The 19,730-nt window shown below is 43.4% G+C and overlaps 1 protein-coding gene across 1 annotated transcript in view; it reads left to right on the top strand.

The window, feature by feature from the left end:
• Positions 1-19,730, top strand: part of dync1h1 (dynein, cytoplasmic 1, heavy chain 1) — a 132,340-nt gene that overhangs the window by 67,152 nt on the left and 45,458 nt on the right. The window contains exons 40-52 of the mRNA XM_079833960.1: positions 3,751-3,884; positions 3,958-4,072; positions 4,150-4,311; positions 4,946-5,160; positions 7,347-7,551; positions 7,631-7,804; positions 9,589-9,708; positions 9,792-9,912; positions 12,173-12,368; positions 15,904-16,021; positions 16,091-16,306; positions 17,928-18,140; positions 18,222-18,349. Of these exons, the coding sequence (XP_079690086.1) occupies positions 3,751-3,884; positions 3,958-4,072; positions 4,150-4,311; positions 4,946-5,160; positions 7,347-7,551; positions 7,631-7,804; positions 9,589-9,708; positions 9,792-9,912; positions 12,173-12,368; positions 15,904-16,021; positions 16,091-16,306; positions 17,928-18,140; positions 18,222-18,349 (2,117 nt within the window). The remainder of the gene's footprint in view (positions 1-3,750; positions 3,885-3,957; positions 4,073-4,149; positions 4,312-4,945; positions 5,161-7,346; positions 7,552-7,630; positions 7,805-9,588; positions 9,709-9,791; positions 9,913-12,172; positions 12,369-15,903; positions 16,022-16,090; positions 16,307-17,927; positions 18,141-18,221; positions 18,350-19,730) is intronic.

Here is a 19,730-nt window from a genome sequence, read left to right as displayed (position 1 = left end):
GCCATCTCACAAAAAGCTTGCGAGTACAAATTGCGCTGCAATGGTCAGATACACACACATGTATGTACTAAATGAGCGTCTTGACGAGTGTGCGTGTAAACCGAGTGAACGTTTGTGCAACTGTAACCGTATCCGTGTTCGCTCTTAAAGTGACAGCTGTCCAATAAACTGCTGCTGCCTCTGAGTTTGTCTTGTGTTGTTTGATGAACCTTTATGACACTCACTGCTCTTGAATGACTAACTTTTGCAACCTTAAAGCTACACTGTGTGATATTTTCCCCCATCTAGTGGTGAAAAGGTATATGACCATTCAGTGAATTTTAGTTTCTGTTCCTCTCAATTCCGATTTCGTTTTAACTCCTACGGTGGCCGATTTAGTCCAAGATTAATATGGCTTCCAGCTCGACCTCGTCCACATTCGACACGGTGCCTGTGGGATATTCTGTGCGCAGGGGGATGGTTGGAACTCAACTGGCCTAATTATTCGGCTAGAAAGAACTGCAGCTAATCCAGAGTGAACTTTGATGATAGTAATGTTTATTCAGTCATCCAATTGCAAGGCATAAACAGGTTTGCGTGGATATGTACATAAATGTGGTTTCTGTGAGAGAACAAATAAGGATGGTAAATATACATACACAGTTAAGAACTGTATAACTATACTTATAAATTACATTTGTATAATGTAACCGTAAACCAGAGCTTATTGTACCATATATAGGCGCTAAATGCAGCTGCATTAAAAGGAGCGGAGCTGCCGCTGCTAACAAGCGGTGTCCGGTTTCAAGAGTGTGTGCGGCGCTTTAACGTTAGCACTGCAGTGCGCTCTGTATAACAAATGTTAATATGCCGATCAGACCTGATACATATTTCCATCAACATACATTACAAGCAAATATTTTCTATAAACGAATAAACATTGTTGATAACAAAATAACTGAATGATTATTCAAATAGGTGAGCATTACGCTATTGTATGTTGACACAAAAATACTTCTGAGGTGACATCAACTGAATTACGCGATGTACACTCTGAAACACATCTACAATGACAATAATTATTATTACTTACGGAGTTATTAGCGCACAGAAATACCACACAAGGAAAAACAGACTTTTGAGGAATAAACAAGCCAGGAAAACTCCGTATAACTCTGTTACTGGAGCTGCTGAGATGAAAACTCTCTGCACATGCACCAGACAAGTCTGAACAAGTTGACGCGCACATGCGCGAGGCAGAGAATTTTGTACAGAGCCTTCGAGTGTTAAAACGCCAAAGTCGAAGCTTGAATTTACGGGTATGTCCCTCTTTGGCTAATGTACTTTCAAGATGGAGGGGCAACATGGCGACCACCGTTAGATCCCATTACCTTATGTATTTTCAATGGCATATTATAAACTTACGAAAATACTTTATTACTTGAAAGAAGTAAATATACATTAATGAGCACATATATTTTTGAAAGAACTAAGTGTTTTTAGCTAAGAATAGACTAAAAAAGTTACACAGTGTAGCTTTAAGTGTAAGGATTAAACTCATTTAATTTATTCAGGGAAGACCAATATTAATTACATTTGATTTCTTATTAAATGTCTTTAGTATTTCTTACCTCAATACTAATGTTAGATCTACCTGAAAATTTGTTTTTAAAAACAAAAATGCACTGCATGATCAAATATTTAGGTGAGATAATATACATTTATTATATACATTTATTTGGGAAAGATGGCCTACAGTAGCCTTAAGTTATCTCATTTTCTAAAATAAACCCTTGGTGGTTCTTCAAGATCTTGACTCAGTTAATTTAGAGTTAGTTTCATTTCTACAAATGGTGCAAACTCTGCAAGATTATAGATAAAAGATTGCCATTCCCCTGCCATTCTGTGATCGGCAATCGGCAGATCATGATCGTGGTGATCGGCCCCAAAAATGCTGATCGGAGCATCTCTAATTAAAATATATGCCTATAATGGTTGAGTTTAAGCTACTTTAGTGACTTTACTTTAGTCCTAGGACAGCGTTGACACTGCTCTCTGCGCGCGATCTTGACGTGATGTGCGAGCTTTTGTCTGAGTGTTCGTTTGGCACAATATATCAGGCATTAGTTCAACATAACACACATCTGAAATCACTTTAATTTTCAAACTGGCAGGGCTTAAAACACATACAAATGACAGCTTTGTGAGGACGCAGGTGATAGATCTGCCTTCAGGGCGCGCGTGTTATCAGAGACGCGACACAGCTTTCTTCTGTGACACAGAGCCGAGCTGAGTTTAAGAGATAATTTATGATAAGTTTTCCGTATTGTTGTTTTTGAATAGTGCACAATCGCTTTAAATGGTGAAACTGGCAAGCCTTTAAACGCATGTACTTGACAAACTTTGAGCACGAAAGTGAAAGCGATCTGGCTTCGGGGCTCGCGCACGCCGTCTGTCTGTGTGTGTGTGTGTGTGTGTCAGCGCGTAGGCTATAAGAAGAGCAATTCATCTACCGTAAAACTTCAAATAATAGCCCGGGCTTCTATTTACCCACATCACCGAACTGCACCGGCTTGTATTTGAAACAGGCGTCTATAAGAGACAGGCCTTTAATTTAGTGTGGAGATGTTCAAGCATGACGGTAGGAGGTTACCACATTATATTACGTTTTATTTATAATTAATTTGAATGTGTTTAACAAATGATTTAATGTAAGAAATGTCTTAGATTATTGGCAGCACAAAAAACAAAACGATGTGACAGCAATGGGCAGAACAATATAAGTTACCGCTAAAATCCATTGAGCGTATGAACTTGTTGCCCGAAACACATCAAGAAAGAATGAAGGCTACCCTGTAAAACAACTGCAATCATGTGATAGAGAATTACTCTATTCATCACTATCATCATCCCCGCGATTCTTGATTCAAGTTCATGGGTGAATTCCTCCTCCACTTCTCCCTCTCCAGCCTCCGCTAACTCTGCCTTGCTCACGCTAACAGCTCCGCCCAGATGTGCACGGCTCTCCCTCTGTGAAACAATGGATAAGGTGATCCTCGCTTCCATCAGAAGCTCCTGTCAGGCCACATACCTAACGATAACATCCTGAAGTTCATGAAATATATCTCCTCCTTCTCCCTCGCACACACAAACACACGCGCACGTCTGCGCGCAAGCATTAAAGGAATGTTTCAGCCGCTCCGTATCCAGCTTTACCCACGCTTGAAATTTGACAACTGTCAGCTTAAATGTCAAATGATACTTACACTTTTCTCCATGGTGGTATTGAGAGAATTAAGAAAAACTGAAGACTGAAAGTTCGTTAACCTCTTTATGTTGCCATAGTGATGAGTCGTTCATGAACGGTTCCGTCTGTCACGTGAAATCTAATCAAAACATAGAACAGACGATCTGACGGGTTTGAGAAGATCAAATACAGCCGATACTGAAAAACAGACCCGGCGTCTATTTGAGACCGGCCTTTATTTACCCAAACCTGTCGTCACACCAGGCGTTTAAAAGAGACAGGCGTCTATTTGGGAGTTTTACGGTATATAAACTGTGTAAAACATGCAGTTGCTATAGTGATTCTGGGCATCTATAAACACAGATAACTGCTCCTGCATCTCTGTGTCTGCAAACTGCACTTGATGTGACTGACGGGGCGGAAAACCCAAATAACCGACATGGGGAAAATCTGTCGGTTAGAGGTTCTGAATGCCGGTATTTTCCGATGAAGTGCGCCTCATCCCGTCTGCTGTTCTCCTGCAGGATTACGTCCCGGTGGAGCAGGAGGAGCTGCGGGACTATGTGAAGGCCAGGCTGAAGGTGTTCTACGAGGAGGAGCTGGACGTTCCTCTCGTGCTCTTCAATGAGGTGCTGGATCACGTGCTGAGGATCGACAGGTACGGAGAGCCCGATTAAACAGCCGCGCGTGATTTCCCCCGCTGATGCGTCAGTAATGATGTTCTCCCTCAGGATCTTCCGGCAGCCGCAGGGTCACCTGCTCCTGATCGGGGTAAGTGGGGCCGGGAAGACGACGCTCTCCCGCTTCGTGGCCTGGATGAACGGACTGAGTGTCTATCAGATCAAGGTTAGAACTAGCGTGTTTGTTCGCTTCATCCTGTCAGCTTCTGTGGCTCTTGTAGTAACCGTGATGTGTCCGTGCAGGTCCACAGGAAGTACACCGGCGAGGACTTTGATGAAGACCTGCGGACGGTCCTCCGCCGCTCCGGGTGCAAGAACGAGAAGATCGCCTTCATCATGGACGAGTCCAACGTGCTGGACTCAGGCTTCCTGGAGCGCATGAACACACTGCTGGCCAACGGAGAGGTGTGTGTGCTGAGCGATTACACATTTATGCATATATCTGCATATATATTTATGTATATATTATAGTTATATCTAGGTTCCAATGTAATAGAATATTCCTGAAAACATTATCTATATTTGTGTTTTACATTTTGAAGTAAACTTGAGGAAATTCTAAGGAGATTACATCAGGCTGTGTCAGTGTTTGAGACATTAAGTCTTTTGTCTTTATGCACTTCCTGACTATTTACCATGACAAGTTTAGAGCAAAACTGCCTGAGTGATTGGATTAGCATCTCTGCGTTTGAATAGTTATGCTGATTGAATTACGGCTGATGAGACAGGAATGTTTGGGGTGTGTCCCTATTTTGAATGTCTCCTCCCCCTGCTGTATAACCCCTCCCCCTGCTGTATAACCCCTCCCCCTGAAATGTAGATAAATTGCATTTTGTACTGTTAAGTTAGACTGTTTTCGGACGACCTGCAGCACAGAGTTCTCATTAAAAGAAGAACTTCTGTTTGATCCTGACGTCTCTACTTCAAGAAACAACAGAAGTTCACAACAGTGCTGAGGGAGAGTGCTGTGTGTGAGTGTGTGTGTGTGTGTGTGTGCGCGCGTGTGTGTGTGAGTGCTGATCTCTCTGTGCTGTTGCAGGTGCCCGGCCTGTTTGAGGGCGATGAGTACGCCACCCTGATGACGCAGTGTAAGGAGGGCGCGCAGAAGGAGGGCCTGATGCTGGACACCCATGAGGAACTCTACAAGTGGTTCACCAGTCAGGTGATCCGGAACCTGCACGTGGTGTTCACCATGAACCCGTCGTCTGAGGGCCTGAAGGACCGCGCGGCCACATCTCCCGCCCTCTTCAACAGGTCAGACTGAGGAGTCTTCAGGATCCGTTATAGGCACTGCTCATGCTGGTGTTGAGGCCTGTCGCGATCGTCAATAAATCAATTCATCTCACAATAACAAAAAAATTAGCTCAATCATTTTTCCGGCCGCGATAATTTCCAGCGTCCGTTTTTATATCCATTTTTGCCGAGAGTTACATTATGATCACGCTCTTATAGATGTAAATGCTTCCAAGCGCGACAAGACACAAGAGAACGCTGTGTGTGTGTGTGTGTGTGTGTGGGCATGTTTTCGTGAAATATCAGGACACAAATGTGTATAATGACATGGGTATTACAAAAAGAGGGAGAAATATGAGGACGTTCCCCATGTCCTCACTTTTCAAAATGCTTATAAATCACACAGGATGAGTTTTTTTCACAGAAAGTGAACTGCACAGTCTCCTGTGAGGGCTAGGTTTAGGGGCAGGGGCTGTGTGTGTGTGTGTGTGTGTGTGTGTGTGTGTGTGTGTGTGTGTGTGTGTGTGTGTGTGTGTGTGTGTGTGTGTGGTGTGTGGTGTGTGGTGTGTGGTGTGTGGTGTGTGGTGTGTGGTGTGTGGTGTGTGGTGTGTGGTGTGTGGTGTGTGGTGTGTGGTGTGTGGTGTGTGGTGTGTGGTGTGTGGTGTGTGGTGTGTGGTGTGTGGTGTGTGGTGTGTGATGGGTAGGTTTAGGGTCAGTGTAAGGGGATAGAAAAAATACGGTTTGTACGGTATAAAAACCATTACGCCTATGGAATGTCCTCACATTTCACAAAAACAAACGTGTGTGTTGGGTAGGTTTAGGGGCAGTGTGTGTGTGTGTGTTGGGTATGTTTAGGGGCAGTGTGTGTGTGTGTGTTGGGTATGTTTAGGGGCAGTGTGTGTGTGTGTGTTGGGTAGGTTTATTGTGTGTGTGTGTGTGTGTGTGTGGGGGTTAGGTTTAGGGGCAGTGTGTGTGTGTGTGTGTGTGTGTGTGTGTGTGTTGGGTATGTTTAGGGGCAGTGTGTGTGTGTGTTGGGTAGGTTTATTGTGTGTGTGTGTGTGTGTGTGTGTGATGGGTAGGTTTAGGGGCAGTGTAAGGGGATCGAAAATATGGTTTGTACGGTATAAAAACCATTACGCCTATGGAAAGTCCCCATAAAACATGAAAACACAACGTGTGTGTGTGTGTGTGTCAGTGTCCTGTCTGTGTGGCTGCGTCTCATGTCAGCTAATCGAGGGACACTCTGACACACACACACACACACACACACTCACACTCGACGCACAGACACACAGTCTCCTGCTCACATCGAGTTCTCTTTTGCTCATGAACAAACAATAACAATAACACAGAGGATGTTGAGTATTCTCATATTAGAGTCTTAAATGAGTTCAATAACGTCTGAAATGAACTGAAAGAGTTGTGAGGAGATAATGAGATGCGCTTCTGTTCTTAAAGTGACAGTAGCACTGATGATGATGTCATTAATGTTCATCACAGAACAACAGGAACTGAGGAAAGTGTAGCTTTAATGATGATTCATCTATATTTCAGTTATTATTTATGCAGTTAAGAAAGGTGTTTGATAACTATTACATTTCTGTATATGTCTAACAGGGAAGGCCATGGGTAAAAATAACATTTATTATTTTGGGTTTATGTACAGATTGTTTTAAGTTCACTTAGATTAAAAGTTTTTTTTTTTAAAGCCTAATAAATGTTGAAATTGGGAGCTTTCAGTTATACTGTAATGTAACATCATTAATGAAAACTTAATTCATAAAAAGATGACAATACAACACATTTAAAATATGCTGTCAATAAATTGTTTCTACATTAATTTGGAACTGAAATTATTACAATATCAAAACATTAAAAATGTATTAAATCGTGATTCATTACAGAAAAAAATTACCAGCACTTCCTAAAACGCAATCATCCGCTGCATTTTCAGCCGTTTATTCAAGAGCATTTTGTTTTTGGTAGTTTTGTTCATTTATTGTGGATATTTAAGATGTTTTCCGTTTTCAGTGTTAAATAGTCTTTAGATATAATAGTGTCTTGATCTTTGAAAAGGTGTACCTGCATTATTACGCCATTATCATTATTGTAGATGAAAATGGTCTTAGATTGACAATATTATCGTTTATGTAAAATGTATGGTCCAGCAGAGTTGATGGTGACGGCCCAGTGTTGCTTCTGTGCAGGTGTGTGCTGAACTGGTTTGGGGATTGGTCCACTGAGGCGCTCTACCAGGTGGGTAAAGAGTTCACCAGCAAGATGGACCTGGAGAAGCCCAACTACAAAGTGCCCGACTACATGCCCATCGTGTACGACAAACTGCCGCAGCCGCCCACCCACCGCGAGGCCATCGTCAACGGCTGCGTGTTCGTCCATCAGACGCTGCACCAGGTCAGAGGTCGTCTCCACAGATCTGAACACATTGGCTTCGGCTTCTCTGCACTCTGTGACCTTGCTCTGGTGTTCTCAGGCTAATAACCGTCTGGCTAAGCGTGGCGGCCGCACCATGGCCATCACCCCGCGCCACTACCTGGACTTCATCAACCACTACGCCAACCTGTTCAACGAGAAGCGCAGCGAGCTGGAGGAGCAGCAGATGCACCTCAACGTGGGTCTGCGCAAAATCAAGGAGACCGTCGATCAGGTACGCGCTCCACCGACCTCACGTGCTGCGCTCACACCAAACGCCAATAGAGCCGCAACATCTAGTCGGACGATTGAACATTTTGGATCCATTTGCGCGTCTGCAGGGAATTGGACGCGTGTATAAATCGAGCGTTTGAAGCGAAATAGACGCGTGTTCAAGGCGCTCCTTGGACGAATGATGCGACTGGACGAATGACCTGGACGACTGGACGAATGACGCAACGAATAAACTGGACGAATGACGCGACTGGACGAATACACTGGACGAATGACTCGACTGGACGAATGACGTGACTGGATGAATGATGTGACTGGACGAATGATGCGACTGGATGAATGATGCGACTGGATTTATGACGCGACGAATAAACTGGACGAATGACGCGACTGGACGAATGACGTGACTGGACGAATGACGTGACTGGACGAATGACGTGACTGGACGAATGACGTGACTGGACGAATGATATGACTGGACGAATGACCTGGACGAATGACGCAACGAATAAACTGGACGAATGATGCGACTGGACGAATGACACGACTGGACGAATAAACTGGACGAATGATGCGACTGGACGAATGACATGACTGGACGAATGATGCGACGAATGACGTGACTGGACGAATGACGTGACTGGACGAATGACGTGACTGGACGAATGACGTGACTGGACGAATGACGTGACTGGACGAATGACGTGACTGGACGAATGACGTGACTGGACGAATGACCTGGACGAATGACGCAACGAATAAACTGGACGAATGATGTCGACTGGACAAATGACACGACTGGACGAATAAACTGGACGAATAAACTGGAGAATGATGCGACTGGACGAATGACATGACTGGACGAATGATGCGACGAATGATGCGACTGGACGAATGACATGACTGGACGAATGACGCGACTGGACGAATAAACTGGACGAATAAACTGGAGAATGATGCGACTGGACGAATGACATGACTGGACGAATGATGCGACGAATGATGCGACTGGACGAATGACATGACTGGACGAATGACACGACTGGACGAATAAACTGGACGAATAAACTGGAGAATGATGCGACTGGACGAATGACATGACTGGACGAATGATGCGACGAATGATGCGACTGGACGAATGACATGACTGGACGAATGACGCGACTGGACGAATGACGCGACTGGACGAATGACGCAACTGGAAGAATGACGCGACTGGGCGAATGATGCGACTGGACGAATGACGCGACGAATAAACTGGACGAAAGATGCGATTAATAAACTGGATGAATGACGCGACGAATAAACTGGACGAATGACGCGATTAATAAACTGGATGAATGACGCGACGAATAAACTGGACGAATGACGCGACGAATAAACTGGACGAATGACGAATAAACTGGACGAATGACACGATTAATAAACTGGACGAATGACGCAACGAATAAACTGGGCGAATGATGCGACTGGACGAATGACACGATTAATAAACTGGACGAATGACGAATAAACTGGACGAATGACACGTCATTCGCGCAAACTGGATGTGCGAATGAGGCGGATTCGGGTCCATCGCGCTGTGCGAAACGTGCTTCCGCGCCGCAGGACATCCAGACGCGCGAAACGCGCCTTTCCATTGACTTAACATTGAAATCACTCGCGCCAGACGCTCTATTCGCATTCGGTGTGAACGCAGCATTACAATATTGTGTTACTCCTTAAAAAGTGTGAAAACACTGCGTTGTGAGCGACCCTGATTTGCCGCTGTTAACCGTGTGTCAGGTGGAGGAGCTGCGGCGGGACCTGCGGATCAAGAGTCAGGAGCTGGAGGTCAAGAACGCCGCTGCTAACGACAAGCTGAAGAAGATGGTGAAGGACCAGCAGGAGGCAGAGAAGAAGAAGGCAAGCCTCCGCATCCCTGACCCTCTCTGGTGTTGATGACCCCTCCTGCTCTCCTAACCTCACGCCGCCGCTTTACTTCACAGGTCATGAGTCAAGAGATACAGGAAGCGGTGTACAAGCAGCAGGAAGTGATTAAAGACAAGCAGCTGAGAGTGAAGCAGGATCTGGACCAGGTGGAGCCGGCCGTCATCGAGGCTCAGAACGGTACGAGTTCTCCTCGCTCTCCTGCCAAAGCTTCCACTGCCCCTGTGGCCTTTCACTTCTGCTCACTTACATACAGTGTGAAATAGTATTTCCTGTCTTCTTGTGATCTACTTTTAAGGAAATATTCACTGCTGTCCGGCAAACGGCATCCGTTTAGCCAAACATTTGGCCGGTGTTTTATAACAAGTCATCATTCAGATCACGATCAGGGCAGATACACTAAAGCCAGAAGCATTGAGCCGCCCCTCAAAGTCCAGGTGCTCAATATTCCACGCTCAACTGTTAGTGGGATTATAACAAAGAGGAAGCCATTGGGAACAACAGCAACTCAGCCACACAGAGCGGGGTCAGCGCATGCTGAGGGTCACAGAGCGGGGTCAGCGCATGCTGAGGGTCACAGAGCGGGGTCAGCACATGCTGAGGGTCACAGAGCGGGGTCAGCGCATGCTGAGGGTCACAGAGCGGGGTCAGCGCATGCTGAGGGTCACAGAGCGGGGTCAGCGCATGCTGAGGGTCACAGAGCGGGGTCAGCGCATGCTGAGGGTCACAGAGCGGGGTCAGCGCATGCTGAGGGTCACAGAGAGGGGTCAGCGCATGCTGAGGGTCACAGAGCGGGGTCAGCGCATGCTGAGGGTCACAGAGAGGGGTCAGCGCATGCTGAGGGTCACAGAGCGGGGTCAGCGCATGCTGAGGGTCACAGAAGTCGTCAACTTTCTGCAGAGTCAAGAGCTCCAGACCTTCAAACTTCTGTGGCCTTCAGATGAGCTTTTCAGGGCTTGGCCCCTTAGTTCCAGTGAAAGGAACTCTTAATGCTTCACCAAGACATTTTGGACAATTTCATGCTCCCAACTTTGTGGGAACTAGGGCTGGGTATTGACACAAATTTCACAATTCGATTCGATTTCAATTCACAAGCTTTCGATTTTCAATTCGATATGGATTATTTCGGATATATATCAGGTATAATACATGAGAAATTTTCTCAATGAAATCTAATTTCTGAACTAATGTTGTAAACTATGGGAGTCAGTTGATACTACATTAGCCTACTAATATTGAAGGTAAAAATTAACTGATTCGTAAACAAACACTTAAATTACACCTAAAAAATTTTTTTTATATATATATATAATACATTATAATAACTTTACAATTACATAATCATAATTCTACTCCAATTTTTTTTTTTTTTTTAAATATAAACATTTAAAGGGTGACTGTCATAAAAACTTGCCAGATTTATTAAATATTGAAGAACATGGACAATGAATATCCTCGGTAATGTGGTGCATTTAATTAGCAAAATGCTCGTCTTGAGTTAATTTTTCTAGCTGATTAACGAGTTTATGGACACTGCATATGGTTTTTCTGAGGTAACTGACGTGATATTGTTTACTTGTAAGCCGTTTTACTGACGTCTTTCTGCGGTTGAAACACTGATTGAGCGATTCTATGTGGCATGATACGGATTTCGGGAAGTTGTCCTGTATCTCTAACACACTTTCAGAAGCTCATTCGTGTTTATTTCGCGCTGTAACTGGTATTAAGGCGGAAGAGAAGATCAGCTCATGTTTGCTCCGCGCTGCTGCTTCTCGAGCTGAGCTGCGCCAAAACGGTATTAATTTTTTTTTATTTTGTAAAAAAAATTAATAAATAGACTAATCGATTCTTGGGATTTAAGACTCGAAATTGTTTTGTAAAAGTGAGAATCGATTAAAATCGAGAAATCAATATTTTTTACCCAGCCCTAGTGGGAGCAGTTTGGGGACGGCCCCTTCCTGTCCCAGCATGCACCAGTGCTCAAAGCGTCTCCATAAAGACATGGATGAGGAGTTTGGTGGAGGAACTGGACTGACCTCAACCCGATAGAACAGCTTTGGGATGAATTAGAGCGGAGACTGAGAGCCAGGCCTTCTCGTCCAACATCACAAATGAAGAATCCCCATAAACACACTCCTAAACCTAGAGGAAAGAAGAGCTGGAGCTGCTAGAGCTGAGACTCCATATTAAACCCTACGGATGAAGAAGCTTGTGTGTGAAGGGGCGGCACAACACTTCTGGCGATCTAGTATAAATCAATACTATATTTGTGTCTTTGGCAGTAGGTCAGTGGATGTTTCCTTGTGTGTTTCTGCTTTCAGCTCTTCTCTTGTGTGTGATTTGCCAGTGGTGTTGGGCGGTCGTTTCACTGCGCTAATGTCTCTGCTCTCTTCCTGTCTTCACTCTTTCTGTCTCTTCTCACGGCTCGTGGCTCGTTTAGCTGTTAAATCGATTAAGAAGCAGCACTTAGTGGAGGTGCGATCGATGGCCAACCCGCCGGCGGCAGTCAAGCTGGCTCTGGAGTCCATCTGTCTGCTGCTGGGCGAGAGCACCACCGACTGGAAACAGATTCGCTCCATCATAATGCGCGAGAACTTCATCCCCACTATTGTGAACTTTTCTGCTGATGAGATCAGGTGACTGACTGCTGGTGCGGAGCGGCGGCCGCCGCGTCTCAAGAGGACACCCGTGGTCCTCACACACACACACACACACACACACACACACACACCACTAGCTGCGTTTCCATCTTAAAGGGTTAGTTCACCCAAAAATGTAAATTGTGTCATTAATGACTGACCCTCATGTGGTTGGACACCCGTCAGACCTCCGTTCATCTTCAGACACAAATGAAGATATTTTAGTGTATGAGTGATGAGAATAGTTTTTGTTGCTCAAAAAAACCCTAAATAACGACTTGTATAGTGATGACTATTTCAAAACACGGCATCATGAAGCTTCGAAGCGTTATGAGTCAGTGAGTCGAATCATGATTCGGATCGCATGTCAAACTGCTGAAATTTGGCGATCCAAACTGCTGAATCAACTCACTGATTCATAGCGCTCCGAACCGCTGAATCGACTCACTGATTCATAACGCTCCGAACCGCTGAATCGACTCACTGATTCATAGCGCTCCAAACCGCTGAATCAACTCACTGATTCATAACGCTCCGAACCGCTGAATCGACTCACTGATTCATAGCGCTCCGAACCGCTGAATCGACTCACTGATTCATAACGCTCCGAACCGCTGAATCGACTCACTGATTCATAACGCTTCGAAGCTTCATGATGCCGTGTTTTGAAATCGTCATCTCTATATAAGTCGTTATTTAGGGGTTTTTTGCGCACAGAAACTATTCTCGTCTTCATAAAGTTATTGTAGAGCCGCTGTAGTGAGTTGGACTTTGTAACTTTAGTCTTTAGTGTCTTTTAAGGGTCTTGAGAGTGTAAAGTTGAGCCAATGGAGGCCTTTCTCAGCATCAGCTTTACACTAAAATATCTTCATTTGTGTCTGAAGATGAACGGAGGTCTGACGGGTGTCCAACCACATGAGGCTCAGTCATTAATGACACAATTTACAGTTTTGGGTGAACTAACCCTTTTTTAACCACAAAATTGGTCCGCTGGTGAGTCCAGTTCTCCAAACACATCCTCTGCTGAGTGAGGGAGTTCTTCTGTAATGTGGATGGAAGCACAGCTACTGATGGTTCTGATGGACCCAGCACTGGCAGGTCATGTGACGCGGTCCCTCTCTCCGGCGCCGCGGCTGCTCCGCTCCCACCGCATGAACCCATGTGTCCTTGTGGTCCTAAAACCCCTCCATTCCCTCTCTAGCCGTCAGCTCGATAAAGAAGCATCACCTTGTTGAAGTGCGCGCTATGGCAAACCCACCAGCAGCCGTTAAACTGGCTCTAGAGTCGATCTGCCTCTTGCTCGGCGAGGAAACTAATGACTGGAAAAAGATCAGACAAGTTATTATCAGAGACAATTTCATCACCAGCATAGTCAACTTTGTCTCTGAGGACACGAGGTATTATCATCTCCTTGCACACATCTTCCTCTCAGGTATGAGACGGGCGCTCTCTTGAGCTCGAGACCTTTTCACAATCCAGATTCTTCAGTGCTTCAAAACTGGAAATGCTAGTTTTAAAGTTAGAGATTCAGATATCAGTCAGAGACGAGTGTGTTAAAGTAACATGCATTCAGACGTCGACTCGTGTAATGTTAGAATAAATATAACTAGATAGAAAAAAGTTCGTTGAGACAAACTTTAAGTTGGCTTGAGAAATCCGGACCAGAAAGTTTGAAAAGGTTTTAAAAGCTTAAAGTTTAAAGAAGTCGATTTACCATGTTCTAGCATGATTTACCATAGTTTACCATGATTTATCATGAGTTACCACATTGTGGTATGATTCACGATAGATAGATAGATAGATAGATAGATAGATAGATAGATAGATAGATAGATAGATAGATAGATAGATAGATAGATAGATAGAGTCTCAGTGGTTTAGAAATAGTTGACAGAATGGCAGTTAATGGAGTCTGAGCCTCACCAACTGTCAAAATTTGAATTTTGTCAGTTGGAGTTTGAACTGTCTTGGCTCATCTGAACTTTCCGTCAATGAAAGTCAGTGATTTTTCCGAGTTTTGAGAGTAATTTTTAGGAAAACCGTGAGTCCGATCAGTTAGAAAAGATATAGCACACCGAGTCAGAACAGTCTGAAGATCTGAGCCGAGTTTAGAGTTTGTAGAGTTAAAGCTCTAGGTGGAGTTAGAGTCAGACATTTCAGTCAGGAGAATAATAATAAGTTTAATAGCAATATCAGTAAGTTGGCTCTCTCAAGCCAACTTAATAATAAAAAAAGCTGTGAGCAGGCATTATCGGGGCCAAGCACAAAGAGGACGATAAGACATGCCAACACGGCTGGGAGTGTCAGACCAACTGCAACAATGAGCCATTTAAGATGATTTTAGGCTGAAAAATCATATATACAGTCACTAATAATACGATTTAATGGTTTATCGCTTTCGACCAATTGGTGGCGCTGTGACTAAACTGATGTGGTGACAATGACACACGCAAAGTTTAGTGTCAAGGCATTGCAGAGATTCAGCCTCAGAGTTATTTTGGCATTATGCACTTTCGTCTATCGACTCGAAATCCAGAAGTATTCGCTGACACAGTCTAAAGATGATTCGATTCGGTTTAGGAGAATATTGAGCAAGCGGTCGAGGACGAGTTTGAAAAGGTATGTTTTTAAAGGAAATCAAAATGGCTGACGGGAAGTTCAGCCAAATGTGGCAAAATTGGAGTGTGTGTTCTCGGCATGACCCAGTGAATATATTAAGACAAGTTTCATTACAATAGGCAAATTTAATCAAACGTTATTGCCGTTTTTTGGAAATTATTATAATTTCCCCCGAAACTTAAAGTACGCAAGTCAAACTTTGGACAGGTGGTGGCGCTAGAGGGATTGAGTTAGAGAATTGTTGCAGTTGTTGTTGGGCCAGTCCTCCATCAGTGCCAGATTTCACAACTCTACCATTGGGTTCTATGGGCTGCCGTAGACTCGAGCAGAAGAAGAAACGGAAGAGTAATGAACGGATTCAGTCGGAGCTTGGCCCCTAATAACACTCAAGATGGAGGTTTAGTTTCTATAGCGCTTTATATAATACAGATTCAAACACAATCAATGATGAACCTCATCAGATATGAGCTTATTCAGATCAGTGTTCTCATCATGTGACCATTAACCCAATATCAGACCCCTTTACATGTGTTTATTGAAGAATAACAGTGTTTGCATGAGTGTGTCGATGCTTTAGTGTAACAAAGACATTAATAAAATAAAGAATAACATTGTATGTGCATGAGTGTGTCAAGTGTCCTAACCAGACGTGACCATCAAATCAAACACCACAGCCAATCAGAGGAGGTGTGGGCGGAGTCTCAGAAAGCGCAAATGGATCATTTTGATCAAAGTCATAAATAGTACGCCAGTTAAACATCATAAATAGAAATAGAAACGTTTCTAAAACCAAGTCGCTCGCCATTGGACAGAAACTCGTCTGGTCAGGACACTGTGTGTGTGTGTGTGTGTGTGTGTGTGTGTGTCATGATGGAAGGCCCTCGTTCTAACACACTCTCTCTGCGTGTCCTAGTGACTCCATCCGTGAGAAGATGAAGAAGAACTACATGTCCAACCCCAGCTACAACTACGAGCAGGTCAACCGGGCGTCTCTGGCCTGCGGGCCCATGGTCAAGTGGGCGATCGCTCAGGTAGGGCGCTGACCGCTGAAGCTCCCGCGGGCGCAGCGGACGACCTCTGACCTCTGGCTTTGTGTTCAGCTGAACTACGCAGACATGCTGAAGCGGGTGGAGCCCTTGAGGAACGAGCTGCAGAAGCTGGAGGACGACGCCAAAGACAACAAGACGAAGGCCGAGGAGGTGGAGCAGATGATCCGGGATCTGGAGGCTAGCATCGCGCGCTATAAGGAGGAGTACGCCGTGCTGATCTCTGAAGCGCAGGCCATCAAAGCCGACCTGGCCGCCGTGGAGGCGAAGGTACAGTGATCACACTTTCTTCAGAAGCATCTCGAGGATAAACAAGCAGCCATTTTCAAATAAGAAGACAAGACATGCCAAAAGGGCTGGGAGTGTCAGATAAACGGCAGCAATTAAACACATTTTAAGATGATTTTAGGCAAAAAGGCTGAAAAATGCATTGTAGTCTATGGGAATTTTATGTTTTGTTCCAATACATTTACATTTATGCATTTGGCAAACGCTTTTATCCAAAGCGACTTGCATTGCATTCAAGGTACACATTTTTTACATTTTGTCAGTTCAGTATAGCGCCACCAAGAGGCTCAATCCCACCATTTTTTGTATGTGTCCTCGGAGTGAGCCCATACATGTGTGTCAATTGTGGTGAAAATATCTCATTTAGTTTTGGAGTTATAGACATTTATATGAAAAAACAGGTAAAAAATGACTGACACCTGACTTTGATTGGATGTTACTCCCCCTTACTATCAATATTTTGACATTTGGGCATTAGCGTTTAGCTATCGACCTATGTTTCTGAACTTCTGATGCTGGTTTCGTCTCGATCGGACTAGTGGTTTCAACGATATCAGCTAATGTTTTATAAGCGCTTAATTACAACGCTGCACAAACCATACACCCAAACCTGGCAAGTCTGGTATCGTTGGACTCGGCGAGGATTCAGGAGACGAAAAAAGTTACTCCCATGAAAATAAGTCAATCTCACCCAAAGTTATAAGCTTTTGAGAAAAATGCTCCACTAGGTGGCGCTGTTTTGAAACGTCTCAGGCTCCTTCAGGGCATCGAGCTGATGACCCATACCGAGTTTCATAACAATCCGTTCATAAAATACAGCATTTTAGCACAAAATTCAAAATGGCTGACAGACAAAATGTCCGATATGGTAAAATTGGATATCAGATGACGTCCTGAATCTAACGAGACCACTTTTATGATTTGGACAAACGGTTAAGAAGTTATAAGCAAAAATAGCCATTTTTCATATCTCCGGACCAGTAGGTGGCGCTGTGCTGTTTGTTGTTGTGATGACATGTTCCAAGTTTGGTTTGAATACGATAAAGCGTTGCGGAGATGCAGCCTTAAGTGTATTTTGGCAACCGCTATGTAAAATTTGTTTGCGCGTTTATCAAAAACTATTTGACGAATCAACTTGAATTCCATAACATTTTGTCAGCACCGTCTGAAGATGATCTGGTTCAATTTTTGTGAAAATCAGAGCAGCGGCCTAGGAGTAGTTCGCATAATTAGGTTTTATGGTTCATTAAAAAGTAACTATAAAATGCCATAATTGTGTCTCTATCCCTTAGGGTTCAAAAGTTATTAGCATAAACATGAGTGAATTTTGGACAGGTGGTGGCGCTAGAGGGATTGAGTTAGAGACTCCAAAATTGGTGTGGTTAATGTTGGGCCAGTCCTCTATCAGTGTGCCAAATTTCATAACTTTCCGGTTCTATTCTATGGGCTGCCGTAGACTCCAATGGCAGAATGGTGCTCGGCCCCTAATAAAACCATTTGAGAAGGTTTTTAATCAAGGAAATCCACATTTGTTTTCGGTTCAGTTCCTGGTTTAGCGGTTTCCTCTCGTAACGATGTGTGTGGTCATGTGATCTCTGTGCAGGTGAACCGCAGCACCGCCCTGCTGAAGAGTTTATCCGCCGAGCGGGAGCGCTGGGAGAAGACCAGCGAGACCTTCAAGAACCAGATGTCCACCATCGCGGGCGACTGCCTGCTGTCCGCAGCCTTCGTGGCCTACGCCGGCTACTTTGACCAGCAGATGAGACAGAACCTCTTCACCACCTGGTCCCATCACCTGCAGCAGGCCAATGTTCAGGTACAGGCCCGTGACCCCGTGACCCCGCAGGCGTGACCCGGCCCGTCGCCGCGCTCTGACCTGTGCTCTTCTCTCACGCAGTTCCGCACGGACATCGCCAGGACGGAGTATCTGTCCAATGCGGACGAGCGGCTGCGCTGGCAGGCCAACTCTCTGCCGGCCGACGACCTCTGCACGGAGAACGCCATCATGCTGAAGCGCTTCAACCGGTGGGCATCACTAACACACATCATTGCGTTACTTCATAAAGTAACTGTTACTTTTTATGGAAAGTACTGTTACAATATTACGTTACTTTATAAAAAGTAACTACTTTCCATAAAAACTACCGTAATTAGTTACTTTTTATAAAGTAACGTAATATTGTAACAGTACTTTCCATAAAAACTACCGTAATTAATGTTACAATGCGTTACTTTATAAAAAGTAACTAATTACGGTAGTTTTTATGGAAAGTAATGTTACAATATTCCGTTACTTCATAAAAAGTAACTAATTACGGTAGTTTTTATGGAAAGTACTGTTACAATATTGCGTTACTTCATAAAAAGTAACTAATTACGGTAGTTTTTAGTTACTTTTTATGAAGTAACTATGGAAAATACTGTTACAATATTCCGTTACTTCATAAAAAGTAACTAATTACGGTAGTTTTTATGGAAAGTACTGTTACAATATTGCGTTACTTCATAAAAAGTAACAAATTACAGTAGTTTTTAGTTACTTTTTATGAAGTAACTATGGAAAGTACTGTTACAATATTGTGTTACTTCATAAAAAGTAACTAATTACGGTAGTTTTTATGGAAAGTACTGTTACAATATTGCGTTACTTCATAAAAAGTAACTAATTACGGTAGTTTTTATGGAAAGTACTGTTACAATATTGTGTTACTTCATAAAAAGTAACTAATTACGGTAGTTTTTATGGAAAGTACTGTTACAATATTCCGTTACTTCATAAAAAGTAACTAATTACGGTAGTTTTTATGGAAAGTACTGTAACAATATTCCGTTACTTCATAAAAAGTAACTAATTACGGTAGTTTTTATGGAAAGTACTGTTACAATATTGTGTTACTTCATAAAAAGTAACTAATTACGGTAGTTTTTATGGAAAGTACTGTTACAATATTGCGTTACTTCATAAAAAGTAACTAATTACGGTAGTTTTTATGGAAAGTACTGTTACAATATTGTGTTACTTCATAAAAAGTAACTAATTACGGTAGTTTTTATGGAAAGTACTGTTACAATATTCCGTTACTTCATAAAAAGTAACTAATTACGGTAGTTTTTATGGAAAGTACTGTTACAATATTCCGTTACTTCATAAAAAGTAACTAATTACGGTAGTTTTTATGGAAAGTACTGTTACAATATTACGTTACTTTATAAAAAGTAACTAATTACGGTAGTTTTTATGGAAAGTACTGTTACAATATTCCGTTACTTCATAAAAAGTAACTAATTACGGTAGTTTTTATGGAAAGTACTGTTACAATATTCCGTTACTTCATAAAAAGTAACTAATTACGGTAGTTTTTATGGAAAGTACTGTTACAATATTCCGTTACTGTATAAAAATTAA

This window comes from Gobio gobio, assembly GCF_949357685.1.
Source record: "Gobio gobio genome assembly, chromosome: 13".
NCBI lineage: Eukaryota > Metazoa > Chordata > Actinopteri > Cypriniformes > Gobionidae > Gobio > Gobio gobio.
Note: the sequence above shows the minus strand (reverse complement) of the source record. Positions and strands in the feature narration are given on the sequence as shown.